The sequence below is a fragment of the Fringilla coelebs genome (assembly GCF_963513975.1).
Source record: "Fringilla coelebs genome assembly, chromosome: Z".
Taxonomy (NCBI): Eukaryota; Metazoa; Chordata; class Aves; order Passeriformes; family Fringillidae; genus Fringilla; species Fringilla coelebs.
In genome coordinates, this window is record NC_140031.1 from 65,380,227 (window position 1) to 65,397,102 (window position 16,876).

At 44.6% G+C, this 16,876-nt stretch overlaps 1 protein-coding gene across 1 annotated transcript; it reads right to left on the minus strand.

The window, feature by feature from the left end:
* Nucleotides 1–3,967: 3,967 nt before the first annotated feature.
* CHRNB3 (cholinergic receptor nicotinic beta 3 subunit) lies at nucleotides 3,968–15,324 on the minus strand (the record flags this gene model as incomplete). Its single annotated transcript, XM_084225388.1, has 6 exons — nucleotides 3,968–4,102; nucleotides 5,369–6,251; nucleotides 6,465–6,574; nucleotides 11,046–11,090; nucleotides 12,131–12,282; nucleotides 15,282–15,324. 6 exons carry the CDS (start codon nucleotides 15,322–15,324, stop codon nucleotides 3,968–3,970), a joined length of 1,368 nt encoding a protein of 455 aa, XP_084081514.1.
* Between the last annotated feature and the right edge of the window lie 1,552 nt (nucleotides 15,325–16,876).

A 16,876-nucleotide genomic window follows, 5' to 3' on the forward strand; every position in this document is an offset into this window, starting at 1 on the left:
CCTGGTTTGTTTATATGCCTGTAAGTTTTGTGGTGAAAGGTTCTTCTTTAAAAGGCACCACTACAATTAAACCAAATGGCTCCAAGAATACAAAACCCTTCTCTCTTACAAGACCCTCTAAATTTAACTGTAACAGTGTCAATGCAGTGCTTTCAGTGTCTGCCATGCATCAGTCTCCACTCTGAACATCACCAATCCTTGGAAAGTAAGACTCCCTGTTTATGAAGTCACTGACTGGCCTTTTACTCTTTTGTGTGATGTTTCATAATAAAGAGAATAGGAATGAATCAGTGTATATGTTAGAGATAAAGGCAGAATGACAAGAATATAACTGTCTTAATTCACCCAGTCATGATTGTAGAAGAACAAGTAGAAGAAAACTATTATTTTCTGTAATACTCCCGAATGTTGTTCAATTATGTAGCAACTGACAGACAGATGTATTAAAAAGCATGTTTTATTTTGTCAACCTGTCAATTAAATGTCACTCCTGAGATACACCTTCTTGAAGAATTTGTGGTTTGAGGTTTTTTATAATGTAAATATGTTTATAGATGCTACTACTGGCTCTTTATACAGAAAGTAAGTTAGGGAAAAGAAAGGAAATTTGAAGAGGAGAGCTGAATTCTGAACCTAAAAACTTCATTTCTACAGAAAAGACATCTGACTGCCAGCATTCACTTTTACACTCTATGACCATTCAAACCATGAAAACATTGTGGCCAAAGGTGCATTGCATTGGTATCTTAAGCATGACAGCTACAACCCCACAGTGAATAATCTGACTTCAGCAAAATCCCTGATTTACAAAGTCATCTTCTGTCTATTTTTAGTGTACTATTTACCCTTCCTTTCTCCAGCTCACGAACTTTTGGAGCCATCTTTTGCAATTCTCAGCTGTGTTTGACACCTTCTATACTGGCAGCCTAATGTACTGCTGCCAGCTTTGTGAAAGTACTTGAGAGGGGAGATGGGGGATACAAGAAGTATGTCAGCATGAAGGAGGCTGCAGTAGATATGCCCCTGCAAGCAGACACGGAAGAGCCCACATAAAAATGAGAGTTTTACTTGCCCAACTCTTGTTGAAGGTTGGGAGACCTTCTCAATGAAATAACAAGTTTTACTAGAGCTGGTGCCATCCCAATGTTGACTTGGGTCACACATTATGCACAGCCACAGAAAAGGTCTATTCTCACCCCATCAGCTCCAAAGTCATGTTAGCAACATCCCTTATTAATATGCCTCAGTGATGAGTGTACCAGCAAGAATTCTCCTCCCCTTGGGAATGATGACATCTATGAATTAATTTTAAAAGCACAGAAGCAATTCAACAGCTCAACATCTCTTTCCATTCTCTTCTCAAGGGAGACCATTTTTCCAGTTAGCCTCCACTAAAAGGCCCAGAAGAGTTTTTCATATTTATCTTTTGGTGATTGGGTCATATATATGAGTGCCAAAAGCAGTGCCAATGTCTCAGCAAACTAGTTCCCAGAAACTGAGGCAGCACAGGTTGAGACAGTATTAAGGCAGAAGGTTACTGGTTTTTTGTTAAGACTTGTCATTTGCAATATTGTCATCCACAGGCAGAGTAGGTAGAGCAGAGGGAAGGCCCCACTGGAGGACTGTTTCCCTAGCTGTGTTTTTAGTGGCAGACCTTTGTAGGGAGCATGTTGAATGCTTTTGTGGGCCAGCAGCAAAGAGATTTAGAGAAGCTCAGGATCAGGCAGCACAAGGGAATAAGTAGTGACACTACAGATGTAGCAGCACCAGATGCAATGCTAGGAAGACTCAAGGCCAGAAGCCATACCTGTGCAATTTTCATACATCTTCAACACAGGAGCTCTGCTGATCTTCACCAGCATAAGCCAGAAAAAGCAGCTTGGCATCAGACACAGACGTGTGAGACAGAGCCATGTGTTGCCTGCGGGTGGGCAACAAAAGTGTTGCATGGTGGAGACAGGACCATCTGTCAGATGGACACCTGAGGCAGATTCCCAGGAGAGGAGGTTGTCATCTGGCATGGCTAACAGGCAGCCTCCTGGCCACGGTGCTCATAGGGAATATGTATCACTACTGGACCTCAAAACCTGGAAACACTGGAAAGAAGAGCTTCCTGGATCTTTTCCTACAGACATTTCACAGTACTTACTAGGGGAACAAACGCACTTTATGCAAGAAGAGAGGAGAAATTATAGAATAGTCAATGTGTATGAGTTTTGCACTTTTAATGGTCAAGTTTTATGGCATTATCTTATACTATCTCTCTCTATATGCCGAACTAAATGAGTTTATTCCAGCAATATAATAACCACATCTGACTGCTTCTTGCTCAAATTCACAGAGAGAGCTAAAAAGTAATAAGGGCTTTCCAAGAACCTGAAAACCCCTCTGTTTGAATACATTTGGGACAAAACTTTTAAAATTGGCTATAGTCTAGCTTTGTTGATAACAAATCAACAGCAAACCCCAATGTATGGACACCCCAGGAATCATTTACTAAATACATCTTTATTAATAATAATTGCACAATTGAACAGAAGTTTCTACATTGACACAACATGATGGGATTACATTAACTCATGAAGGTCTGATGTGCATGCACAATCCAAGCACAAGAACACCTCTGTGTATTTTTAACAGTTTCTAACTTCCATCTCTATTGAAACAGTTTCAAGGCTAGCTAAAATTAACATATATTTAGATTGTCAAAAATTGGATCTCCAAATCCCTTGCTAACCCTGAATATATTTGCAAGTTCTGAATGGGATTTTCTAAAGCATGCCATGTTAGAAAACACTGCCCTAGCAAAAGTAGTGACAGCTTCATTCTTGTGTTCAAGAGTTTCACCTGGATGTTTTCTGCCACATCTCACTTATTTAACACTTTTAAGAGCTGTTTCTCATAATGCAAAAGGATCCCACAATAAATTAATCAAAGGAATGAAATTCTGAATCGCGAAGGAAACATGGACAAGCCAACATCTAAAAATCTGTCTTCCTGGTGACCAGCCCACCCCATAGCTCTCAAGAGAAACCCCACTCCCGCAACAACCAAAACTTTCATCTGCCAAAAGAGATGTCTGCACTTCCCTCCAGCTGAACATTTCAGGAATATCACTGTCACCTTATGGAATAGCACAGCCACCTTCACTTAGGTAATCTTCCACTTGTGAACAAGCAGGTGAAGGAATAATAGTTTCTACATGTGGAGCATGGGGGAAAATCCTCACTTTGTCAGCCTTCTGGTATGCTACAGAGCAGCAAGCAAAATTGCAAATAATACTGAAAAGTGGGCAATACCTTGTAGCTTCCTGATGGCTGAGGTGAGAGACAAAGTGTGCATGCCATAAAGGCTGGTAGCAGGTGGGCAGTGGTAGGTTCTGCCCCTGTCAAGCTAATCCTACAGCAAGGTGAGGCTAGACAGTCAAGGTTTTGAGCATCTCATCTAAGAAGAATTTATATTTTTTCTGATGAACATGCTATGCAATTTCCAGTTCTGGCACATGCATAAAGCAATCTGTAGACATTTACACTGCTTTTTAATTGGAAACACAGATAGAGTAGAGATTTGTGTTCCTACTGTAACTTCTTTTACAATGTAGCATTTTAACTGGTAGATCTGCCTTTTAAATATAATGATTGTGCAACATCTTTTATTTCCAATTTTAAATAATAATCTCGGCTTTTATAGTAATACAACCAAGCTAACAATAAAATAATGATAACCTAGTTGTGCAACCCCAGTTAATTTTAGGCCTTGGCTGTGCACCAAGCTCTTCTCTGATTGCAGCAAAATCTGTAACTGGTAGAGTTATAATTAAGACTGAAAGCACGAATAAATGCCCACTGTTACCATCACTTTCCGTCATTCTTGCTGCTGCTTCCCCACTTGTACAGCAAATACCAAGCTCCAAGGCACCACCATCCCTTGGCACCATACTTCTTGTATGTTACTGAGGAAGTGTTTTCTACAAAGTGTTGTTCAACCACATCCGTAATGCAGGAGTAAAGATGAGAACTGAACCCGTCACTGACACCACCAAAAATAACCACAGGAAGATCCGATCCAGGACTTGAGCTACAAACTTCCAGTCTTGTACAACCTGGGAAGGACAGAGGGAGGATAAACATAAATAGGAACAAGCCTGGTACTGTGTTGATACTGCTACATACATTTCAGCTCCCCAAATCTGGTTTTAGAATTAGATGTTTGTAGTATGTGGTAGCCTAAAACTAACAGAGATCACCTTTTCAGCACTCATAGTTGCAAATCACTCAAACCCCCAAAGCAATTCCATGGTTCTATGCACATGGTGATGAGACTTCCTCAGCCTGCACAAAAGCTTTTAGTTAAATGCATATATGAAAATTTACAGACTTAGCCTTGAGGATGGCCTTCCAGTGAAATGGATTTCTTTTTACAGACCTGCATGTCCCAGTAAATGCCAAGATGAGACTCTGGCGCAGCACTTGGACACAGGCATTGATTCCAGTACAAGCAGTTCAATTTATTTGTGTTTGCTCAAGTCATTTGTTGACTCAGATTGGGTACACTCAGGAGGGGAATTTCGAATAGTGAGTGCTGGCACAACTATGCATACAGAAAAGTGCTATTTATTAAGGTGATTCAAGGAACCTTTTTATTAAAATTATTTTAGCTCCAAACAGGTACTATTCAAGGACAGTACGTGTTCACATACTACATGTTTGATTTACTGCTCTTCTTTCTGCTGTAGTCCTCTCAGCACAGTTCAAACAAAGCCCTAGCTCTTGCTAGGAGGATGCTAACAGAAGTTTTTCCAAATGCTGCCAGCTGCATTGCTCTGCTGTCCTACCCTTGCATGAGATTCATTGTTTGCAAGAATGAAAATTGCTATTTTAAAAGCCAGGAGGCTTATTGAAAGGTGAAAAATAGTAGTTGGGAGCTAATCTAAACAGGTGTTAGCGAAAATCTAGAAAATCTTCACTCAAAAAAGAGTGCAGTGCATAGTATATGCTGGGAGGCCAGGACTGACACCTAGCAAATGTCATAGAGCTTGCCTGTAAGCATAAAAGTTACATTTTTGAGCATTTGAGTTTAGAGGTTTCCAGATTTGTGTGTACCCCAGACTTACACAGGACAAGGTTATTCAAATAACCCCAAACCAGGAATTCCTCCAGGAGAGGCTCCTAGAATCTCTTGCATCTTTGAACAGCAGGGACTCTCACAGAACAATACGCTCCTCCTTAAAGCTATGTGTTGTCTCCAAAAACATATCTATCAAGATCTGAGGAAGAATATGTCTCAGAGGAGAGCAGAAGGAAGAAGCAAAGGGAAAAGCATGCAGAAAAGGAAAGAGTTTGGAAGCCATTGCCGTCCCTCCACCTACCTGTCTGATGAAATGCTCCTTTTTAACGTGTCTGGAAATGTATCGAATGGAGTCAGCTGCCTTTTCCAGAAAGGCAATAACAATTTTTTCTCCATCTTTTGCTTGCTTGTATTTGTGCTTCCCCAGAAACTTTGATTTCGAGGTGGTTCCCTTTTCTTCAGTCTCTGAGAACGAGTAGCGATCTACATGGGCCCTCATGCAGAGCAGACGAGGCAACTTCTGGAGAAAGAGCCTTTTAACCCAGGGTGCCATGGGATGGTAAGTTGCTGAGGATCGGTGGTGGACATTGATAACAAACACAGTCACGATGATAGAGAGGGTCACAAAAATCATGATGAAGAGCAGATACTCACCAATCAGAGGGATGACTTTGGAAGAAGAAGGGATTATTTCCTCAATCACTAAAAGGAAAACAGTGAGGGAGACTAGAACTGATGTTGACAATGAAAGCTTTTCACCTTCATCTGAAGGTAGGTAAAACACCAGGACAGTTAGAAAAGACAATCCCAGGCAAGGGATTATTAAGAAAAGAGTGTAAAACAACGGAAGGCGCCTCAATACAAAGGAGTAAGTGACAAATGGGTAAGAGTACAGCCCATCCTTCCTGTTGCCTTTCATACCTTTGGCGTTTAAGATCTCCCACTCCCCATTATCAAAGAAGTCTTTCCTGTCTACATTTTCATCCACTAAAATCAAGTCCACCATATTGCCATCATATGTCCACGACCCAAACTTCATGGAGCAGTTCTGCCTGTCGAAGGGGAAGAAGGTCACATCCATTGTGCAGGAGCTCTTATAACTGGCTGGTGGTGTCCAGGTCACCACTCCATTGTACTTCACTATGGCTTTGGTCATCAGGGATCCCTCAAAACGTCCATCAGCACTGGGAGTTGGACAGGAAGAAACAGTACAAAGTTCAGGACTATGTTTGCCCCATTTGAGCTCTGCTTTCTATCCCTCACCTGGAACACAAGGTGCAAAACATTCACACAGCCTAAAGAAGCAGCCTTCTGACAGCACACACAAGCCTCACGGTAGCTGACATGCCTTGCCCAAGCTCTGGCCCAAGCCCAGAGCAAGGAGCCACACTACTCACTTTTCAAATAAAACGATGTCAGGAAGCCACAGAGACTCAGAGGGGACCCGGATAGCAGTGATCCCACCATATTCATCTGGATTCCAGGAGAGCTTGTGGTCGATCCATTCCTATAACAAAACAGCAAAATTCTCTGCCCACTCATATGCAGTAGCTTCTTTCCTCACCCCTACACGTGCTTTAACAACTGCACAGCACAGCAGGCAGAACCTGCTATGAGGCTGCTCAGCTGTAGAGAGGAAGCGAGACAGGCATGGCTGGGAGCTGTTGATCCCCAGAAGCACTGCTCCTCCAGACACAGGTGAGACCCAAAAACCCATCCCTAGGCTAGCAGCCTCAAAGCCAGCACTCTTGGAGAGCGCTTGACTGTCACTTCACTCACCACCCTGCACAGCCCACCTGAAAGTAGTCTAGAACGAAGGAGCCACTTCCTCTTAGTGCAGCAGCTTTCCTTCCCTCTGAAACCTAAGCTGGTTTTGGCTGGCACCAAAACCAGCTTAGACCCCATGGACCCTAGGTGGTGTGGGTACTAGCACTCAAAAGAGTAGAGGTGGCCTTAATTCACTTTTGAGTGGAGACCTGGCTTTTTAAATGAATGGAATACAACGACTAATATCTGTACACTGTCCTTGAAAAAAAAAAATTTGGTCTTTCATCAGAAAGACCTGCAGACTATTGCAGGAAAAATAATATGACGATATTGGAAAGTATTTGGTTACAAAAGCAGGGACAGTTTCTCCATTTTCAGCATGTTGAACTCTAGAATAATTTTTCTCTCCTTTTTTGGATTTTCAGACAGGGATGTCCTAACAAAGTGGCTCCAACAACCTGGAGATTTCCACAGAAAGGCAATGGAAAATCAGCTCTCTGATCCTTGTTCATTATTGATGAGCATATTCATTTGCCCACAGAAATAGCAGCAATGTCATGCAAGAGCTGTAGACTGTGGTCAATACCAAGAATGGAAAATGAACAAGTTTCCATTAAGCTGCAGCACTAAGAGATCTCCAGGGATGTGGAGGTCTCAGCCTTCACTGGGTAATTTCCTCCATGACTTAAGGATGAACCAAAAAAGCAATATTGTCTATCAATTCTCCATATGGTTCCCGTCTTATTTCTTTGATTCCACATGCTTTTCACAGATATACTAGAGAGATTCGTTATTGTTCAGGTGTGGAAAGAGAGGAGGGGCCATTGCTGCTCATAGCCTCAGAATGGGGGAGAGAGTACACCACTTTTAGCATTATCTTTTCTCTGAGGATGGTTACCTAACAGATGTCTCCAGAAGCCTAGGCTGTTAAGTGGTTACAGTCTCACCTATGTCCTGGACACTTCCTGTAATAGGTACAACAGGGCTTAGGCTGGAAACATGCATGCAAGAGGACAGTCAGGGCCGAGCAGCAACCAACACAGTCATCTTGTAGCCTCCTAACACAAGAGCAGCAAATACCCCGGAGATAGAATCATCCCTCTGGAGTTGAACTGGAGCAGCCTCTTGGCCTGGGTGATTTGCTCCATCTGCAATACTCCTCACTTTGTCCCTGCCCTGCATTGATTTCTCTACCAGCTAAAGTGCTCTTTCGTGTCTGCAAGGCAAATGGTTGTTTCTTCTTACTAGAGCAGAAAATAGGCTATGTGCAGACTTGGAAGAGGAGCAGTTTAAAACAGGAATCTCCCTGTGGGCTATGCTGACACAAACCATAGCAGCAGATGCGTAAAGCTCTTTCCTCTCTTCTCCATTTTTTCCAGGCTGCTCCAGACATTGCAACCACTCTCTCCTTCCTCCTGTTCTACCAAATTTCCATTTCTGTGCTATCATTGAAGAGTTCAACTCACCACTAGTGGAACAAAACCTACTAGACTCAGATTCCTGACCCTTGCTAGTTGCCCCCATCCATAGCTTGCCTGAATCCAGACACTTTCTCAGCAACCACTAAAGGCTCCTCTGAACTTTGTGTGTCAGCCTGCTTGTGTATCAAGTCCCACCATCTTGAGCAGTAGGATGTTTGAGGTTAACAAAAAAAGGAAAAGAAAATACTTGTGTTTTAGGTTTGCTTACCCAAGAAAATTCTCTTGCTGAGAAATTATGAAGGTGATCAGGAGCAATCAGCATGGATTCACTAAAAGTAAATCATGCTTGACCAACCTCATTGTCCTCTATGATGAAACAACTCCCTGGATGGACAAGGAGAGAGCACGGGATACTGTCTACCTTGATTACAGGAAGGCTTTCAACACTGTCTGTCTCAGAACATCCTTGTAGGCAAACTCAGGATGTTTGGACTAGATGAGTGAACAGTGAGGTGGGCTGAGACCTGGCAGAATGGCAGATCCCAAAGAGCTGGTAATCAGTGCCACAGGGTCTGGTTGGAATCTTATTCCCCAAGGTTCCATACTGGGCCCAGTGTTGTTTAATTTATTCACCAAGGACTTCGATGAAGGGCCAGATGCCTTCTCAGCATGACACAAAGTTCAGAGGAGTAGTGGCCAATACCCCAGAGGGATGTGCAGCCCTTCAGAAGTACCATGACAAGCTGAAGGGATGGGAAGAGAAGAAACATCTGAAATTCAACAGAGGCAAGTTCAGGGTCCTGCACCTGGGGAGGAACAACCCCAGGCAGCAGCACAGGCTGGGGGTGACCTGCTGGGAAGCAGCTCTGCGGTGAAGGACCTGGGGGTTCTGGTGGACAACAAGCTGCCCATGAGCCAGCAGTGTGTCCTGCGGGCCAAGAAGGCCAATGGGATCCTGGAGTGCATTAGGAAGAGCATTGCCGGAGGTCAAGAAAGGTGATCCTGTCCCTCTGCTCAGCACATCTGGAGGCACATCTGGAGTTCTACTCAGCACATCTGGTGAGGCACATCAGGAGTCCAGTTCTGGACTCCTCAGGACAGAAAAAACATGGACCAAGCAAGTCCAGTAGAGGGGGACAAAGATGATGAGGGCACTGGATCATCCCTCTTACAAGGAAAAACTGAGGGAGCTGGGCCTACATGAACACACAACTTCCACAGCACAACACCTGGGTCAGGCACAGGTATTTAGTGCTCAGCCTGAGCTCCTGAGGGCACTTATATGTGTGAAAACCACAGCCTGTGCCTCATTTTCCACTCCCTTTGCATTACTTTGGGTCTTGATGTTCTCAGCTCATTAGATGGAGATGTGGTATTAGAAATGTTAACAACTCCAGAGAGCCCAGTCTGGGAAATCGCATTCCTGAGTTTCCCTGAGCTGCCCTGGCTAAAATCTGAGGATTCCAAAGGCTTCCAGAGAAATCAGTATGTCTACAGTGCACAGGGCTTGGACCTGCAGGTGAAGGTGGGTGCTACAGCCTGCAAGGAGAGTGGATTGGAAAGGGGAGAGGACAGATGAGAGCAGATGAGGGCCCTTTACAAAAGGGTTCTGCCGTCTGCCCAAATTGATACTCAAAGTAAGGGAGCCAAGATGTGGCCTTGTGCACAAAAGGGGCTCTACAATTGCAGCTAAAGGTGGGGAAATCGTAATACTGCTGATAATTTAGGGCAGGTTTCCAGCAGTTGTATTTGGACCAGAGAGAAATTTCTCCAGCAAAAGGGGAAAATCCTGTCTTCCCCACGGAGAGGGGAAGGCTGAGCTTCTCCCTCTTCAAGGGAGAGATCATCTTTACATGCAATATCCATATTGCTTTTAGGGGTCTTGCTCCAGCCAGAATCTCACACTCACTGCAGCAGTACAGTACCCAGACTGAGACAAAAATTGAGTCACATTTCTCATCCACCAGCCCAGCGACCCCCAAGCACTTTTCCTCATGGCATGATTTCAAGTACAGTTTGTTTTCTATGTCCTCTGCCCAGGATCAGCTGACATCTTTACAGATACTCACAAGGCTGAGAGACTTAAAATAATTGTCACAAGGTCAATAAACTGGTGCAATGTAACCTAAACCAAAAACACTGTTCTTCAGGAGTGAAGAAGAAAGGAGAACTAACAGTTCAACTTGCGCCTTTCCCTCATTTGTATAAATCACTGTCAGCTCCAGAAGCAATTATGATAGAAAGATCTGATTGATTTGCTACAGCTTTTAATGGGAAAAGGTCTGTGCGGGGTGTGTGGGTGCGTGTGCGTGAGTGTGTGCGTGTGTATGTGTGTGTATGTGTGTGTGTAACATACTGGACTCTTCTTCCTCTTTACATATGCTGAGGAATGAAGAAATCTATCCAAGGCACCACTCTTGGCTCAGGCAAGGGAGACAGTACTTGTGTGACCTCTAAGTATGAGACAGGATAGTCCCTCAGGGCACATACAACATCCCAGGGACAGCCACTGCAGTACCAGCCGTGTGGCTTCCTTGAAATAAATACTGGCTTGAGCACACAGCTGGGGCGCAGGTACTCTATGTCCTAAAGGCCTGCTTGCCTGCCTTTCTGTCTCTATACATAGGCTGAAGTGAGAAGAGTGAAGAAAAACTTCAGGTTAGGTATCTTGGTGCTGGCCACTCAGCAACATGAAATGGGATGGATGGCACAGTGGGTAGCAAACTGAGATGGCTACTCAGCTCAGCAGTTCCCATGGGGAAAAGGGAGGTCTGATCTGGTCTAATTTACCTGTTTCAGCCATACGTTGGTTGTCATCAGCTGATTCTTCTCATCCTAGAGTGACACAAGGGAGAGAGGATTGTAATACCAAAGCAGCCATTAGAAGCAGACCCTGTGCCTGCTGAGTCCAACCCTGTGCCAAGATGAGGAGATCCCTATGATCCTGTTTTCCCATGGGCTTGGGCCTTTCAGTCACCGCTGAGGGAAACTGACTGACTTTCTAGGTGCTGTCCCTGCTATTGCTGGGAACCTCTGAGGCTGGAAAACTGAGGTCCAGCATTTCACAGGAGCTCAAAGGAATCATACGCTAAAGACCCAGGATGCAGCCAGGGCTCAGCCAGCAAGTGGTATCAGGTCACACATGCTTGTAGGCTCATAGGATGGCTCATCTCCCTGCACTGTTCAGCCTGGAGGGAGTTTGGGAAGATAGAAGCTGAAACATTGTCCTAAATATGTAAATAAAGCACAAAATTAGAGTGTGCCTTCCACAGCACAAGGGGACATTACCAGGGGATGTAAGGAGCACATCGTTGTGTGGGTACCTCTGGGCATTGTGCAAATTCCACCGTGCATTGCAGCAGAAAGAGAAGGGAAAACTTCCAGAAGGGCAGAAACACAGGATTAGCTATGCTGCATCCAGAGTTTTATCGTAGTGACCAGATGGGTTAAGACTTGAACTATCTTTGGCACCAATGCAAGCTCGCTTGGAGTGAATAATATCCAACCAGCTCTTACTCTTCCTCAGTCCTCTTCTGTAGCTGTCTTGTCATTAAATTGCAACATAGATGTCAAGGACTGTCTGGCATGGGTTGTTTGATCAAAACCTTATGGAAATTAGCCATATTCCCTAAGAACAGGGGGGGAAAAAGGACCTTTAGGTTTCCTTCAAAACAAATGAGTCCTATAGTCCATGCTGTGGGTGGATGGGAGCGGGGTGGGGAAGAAGGCTGTATCACCTCACGCTCAGTGTTTTGCTGCCCAACCACCACTGTGCATTTCTTGTGTCAGAAGGCAAAAGCTAATTACATTACTAGTCCTCCCAGGTGGAGGCATAACTATCTATAAAAGTGTTGTTTTACTAACACAACACTTACCACATCCACAAGCTGTGATATCTTTAACCCGAAAAGGACTTTGATGGTGTCGTTGGAGTTTTCCACAGGACGAACCCATTTCTGATAGCCTTCAAATAAGTGCTTGAGGAGCGCATCCTCATTTTCCGCAACTGAACTGAAGGCATTCACATCTGGAAGAGAGCAACACAGAGTGGAGGCATTTCCAGAAAGCCCACATGGAGAATGCCCTGACCTGAAAAAGTGAGACAGGGCAATGATGTGAGGAAAATTCACCTCTGGACAGGTCTTGTCTTGTACAGCAAATTCTGCAGGAATTCAGATGCACAGACCCTCAGCAAAACAGAGCAAGTGAATGGAAAGGCAAGATAGCCCAAGCCCAACTCACGTTAAAAAAAAATAAATTATCAGACCAGAGCAGTGATGACTTTGTACCAGGTTTATGTTTTCTATGGACTTTTCGCCAAAGCAAAAAGAGCCCATTGGGCAGCAGTAGGAGCTGGATGATGCAGTCAGAGCTAGGTCTGCCAGGCAAGCATAGAGACGTCATGGCCTGGACCTGCATTACTTGTGACTCCCACAATTATTGACACCATGCTCCCCCTTCCCCTTGCTACCATGAACGGGGAAGGGCAGACCCTCCATCCTTTCCCAAACTTCAGCCCACTCCCCATGTTGTTGAGGTTATGACATGACTTCCATCTCTTCCCTTGTGCACACACACAGCAACCAAGGGTGAGAAGGATTTTATCTCTCTTCAAAGCCACCACAGAGGAAAAAAGACTGGCCCCACACAACAGGCATCAAAGCCAATATTGCTGTGTCAGCAGTCAAAAGGGACCTCACAGGACACTGTCCAGGGCCCAGCTTGTGCCTTGCAAGCCCCAGAATGGGCAGAACATCTATGCCTGGATTGCCAAGCATTAGGTGCAGGAGGGGTCTGCAGGCCCATGGATCTGCAGTGCCAGGATCTGACAGTGGGAAAGCCCCAGAGGGCACAGTCAATATGCTCCCACACCGTGTGCATCAACGATCAGAGTTAAGGCAGCCCCCAGCAGGGTCCCTGAGCCAAATGGAGAGAAAGGGCATTCAAACACAGCAGCCTTTCCAGAGAGAAAACTGCAGGCAGAAGGTCTTGCTCTGCCTCTGCATGGAGGAAAGGATGTCACCACAGACCACTATCTCTGCCCATGTCCCCTTCCCCAGCAGCTGCTGCCCATCTCCTGAGCACGACACACAGCCTTCTCCACCTCGGTCAGTGTCTGTCTGAAGGTGCAGACAGGGCTACACCTCACAGCAAGCAATACAGCTGAAGAGCTGCCCAAAGCAAAAACCTGATCTCACAACAGAGTTTTCCATGGGAGAAAATCATTCTTTAATGCTCTCTGGATCCTCTCAGGATAGCACAAGGCCCAAGCAATACCGTCATCCCCACTTCCAGACAGAGCAAGATACCATATCTCTTTGAGGAGCTATAAACTCTGAAACCTAGTGCTTGTACTCACAGAATAACAACTTTACTGTCAGATGCTCTAGCACAAGCTGTGTTTGTCCTCTGTATCTGCAATACAGGTGTGGTGGGGTTACCAAGCCCTGGGCAGGCAGAGGCTGGCTGATCAGAGGGACCTTTCACACTCATTTCTACCTGCTCCATCCCAGAGCCAGCATGCTCACGAAGCTGTCAGCACAGTTTAGAGCAGTCCTCTACAGGGCTACACTCTGTCTTGTCACTTTGTCACAAGCCCTTGAGGTCCGCTATTTCCAGAAATGCTCCTTCTGCTTGTTCCAGGGTTTATTCTCATGCCAGTGCTGACCCTAGCTCCTCCACAGCAAACAAAGGACACAGTCTGCAGTCTGTCCTAGGAAACTAGATTGGTCACCCAAACATGGCAGACAGGTATTGCATCTGCAACCAAAGGAAGAGAAAGAACACATTTCTCCCCCCTCACTACCCACAGCCTCAGAGGTTCAACCCCTTGACTATAAGAGTCTTTACAGAGACTTCATCTCCTAGACATTTTGCTGTCGCTTTAGTAGATTCATAGGGGCGTATGGTTGTTAAAAACAAGAAATTTAACAGAAAGGCCCTTAAATAGAAAAATCCATAACCCCAAAATATGCACAATCAAAACCAGCTCTATCTTACTGCCAGAATACATTGCTCTGTTTTCATTTGAGTATGACATCCTGCATACATATATGCAGCCACACACCTTCTGTGTCTGCGAGTGCGTATGACCCTCCCTCAAAAGAAAATGGTGCCATTTCACAGCCCACATCTCACATAAAGTTCAGGTACCTAATGCACCAAGTGGGTATAGAAGACAGGTGGTAAAGCTGGGTTTGGGGCTGGATATGTTGAATCGCATCTGCTGAGGAAGCCACAAAAAAGTGAAAAATACTTGAGGAGTTTCACAAGGAAGAAAGTCAGAAGGAAGAAGATTGCTGCCTCTGTAAGACAGCCTCAGTACTTGCACAAAAACAGTTTAAAAGCAGAAGCTATTAATGAGAAATAAGAAATACCATGTGGGAATATAGCCTTATTAAAAAAAAAAAAGAGAAGCAGCCATAGGACAGATACATCCCTGAATCTACCATATGATACACCGAGAGGCAAAAACTGGGGAGTTCTCTGGCAGGTTAACATACGTTCAAGTACTCAAGCACTGTCTTCCATCTCCCCCCTCCCCCAGTTTCCTGTCTCTCTCTGTGATCTGTCCAAGTAGCAGTTCCCCATGGATGCAGGACAGGAGTTCTGGGACAGAAAGTCTGCTAAACAAATGCGCAAAACACCCCAATAAGTACAGACAAGACACTTAGCCTTTTATCAGTTTGCCTGAATCAAATTGTTTTAGTTTTTCTCTTGGTGACAGAAATTCCCCCTTAATTCCCTTTAGCAGTCAGAAGCTAAGCTTAGGATTTTTTTTGTTAATTTCTAGCCAGCAACTGCCCCACCACCAGTTATTAAAACCTAGTTGTCAAACTGACCGTGGTTGTAACACAAAGGCAACAACTGACAAAACCCTCTTCTGCTACACACACGGTGTTTAAGGATGGCCAAGGGAAGCCTGCATTCACCGTATCCCAGAAAGCAGCAGCTAACTAGCCAACAGAAAAAAAAGCTTGAACACCTGCAGCTCAGCTTGGAAGAAGAAGAAGAAATCACACCTACCTGAGCGACTCAGACACAGCGCAATGAGCACTAGGCAAAGCATGGGCACCACCGTGGCTTTTCCTTTAAATCCGATCTTCTGTTTTCATTAGCAAATCGGTCTCATCTTTGCAGGGGATTTAAACAATCTAGCTAAAAATCAAAGCAGACAGTTGAGTCGGCAAGGCAAGGCAGCACCTTTCTAGCCTTATCTTGCCCTCATTATGACGCTTGGTAAATCACACTTCATTGATTTTCAGTCAGCTGTCACATCCCGTAAGCCTTAAACGGGGCTCTGGGTCCTAAACTCTGACTGATCTCTTTGTGGCAGTATTTACATGGCCATAAGCACTGCGGTCTAGGAGTGAGCATGCAAGAGGAAAATCTTTTAAGGAGGAAAAATATCTTTTATGCTACTGCTGATTACAGCTGGGGAAAAAAAAAAACCAAACTAAAAACCAAACAGACTGCAGTTCAGACCCAAAGATAAATCAGATGCCTTAAAGATTATCTGTTCATTCCAGCTGTATTGGTTGTGGAGGCAGACTCCCTACAGACATAATTTAGCTTATTCCATGCTACACTTGCTGTTCTGGAGCTACAAAATGGATTTGGGGGTCAAAAACATCCAGTAAGAAGTAAGTGGGAAAACGATGCTGATTTCTAAATTTATATCTCATACACAAAACATCACAGGCAGCAGCATGGAAGTCCTTGCACTGTACTATCCACTTGCACAGCTTAACAGAGAATGTTGCCCGGGGGTCTTGTGTTTAGCAATGGAAGTGAGGATTATTTAGCCAGTTTCTCTGTAGTCAGACCTCTGTCAGTCCCCCCCAGTGACACCTCACACAAGGCTCCTTTCAGAAACCACCCGAAATGGGTGGTAATCACCAGAAATTGCTGATAATCAAAAGAGATGCAGGTTCCTCTTTTCCCATCCCCCTGACACTCCTCTGCTGAAGGATTATCAGGATCTTCTCTGTTTTACTCTCAAATGAGAATTACTTTGGCATATCTCTTAAAAGAGGAGGTTTTCTCCTGAACTTTTCAAGTTTAAGGAAGAGGCATGCAAAATTATTTTAGCTTGTCCCCAAACCCAAAACTTCTCCTGCTTTGATTATTTCTTACTGGCTATTAAATTGCTTGCTGCCTTTTATATGGGAAGCCTGGGGGCTTTTCAGCAATATGGGGTACACTTCTTGCAGTGGCCCAGATTTTGGTACAGTCACAGGTTTTATGATTCAGATTTGCCTTATCTAAGGTCCTCACAGAGGACTGATACTGGCAGCTATAATCTTACCAGATTATTCATCTTGCTGTAATGAAAAAGTTGCCATATAAGTGTGGTTCAAAGTCACATTGCTGATGCAAGAAACATTCTTGCAGTGTCCTATCAACTTATTCATGCTTCTGTGGCCTTGCAGCCTACCATATCCCCAGCTCATAGGCAGGCCACCGGCAGCAACTCAGTGAGTTTGCTTTTTCCACTACAGTACTACACACAAGAAATCTGCAAGAGCCCTTCCTAGCTCCTCAGTTCTGCCCCTGGTCACCCAGCCCAACTAGAGGAGCAGCTGGCTTCTTCTGCACCTTTCCTCATCTCAGATGCAGAA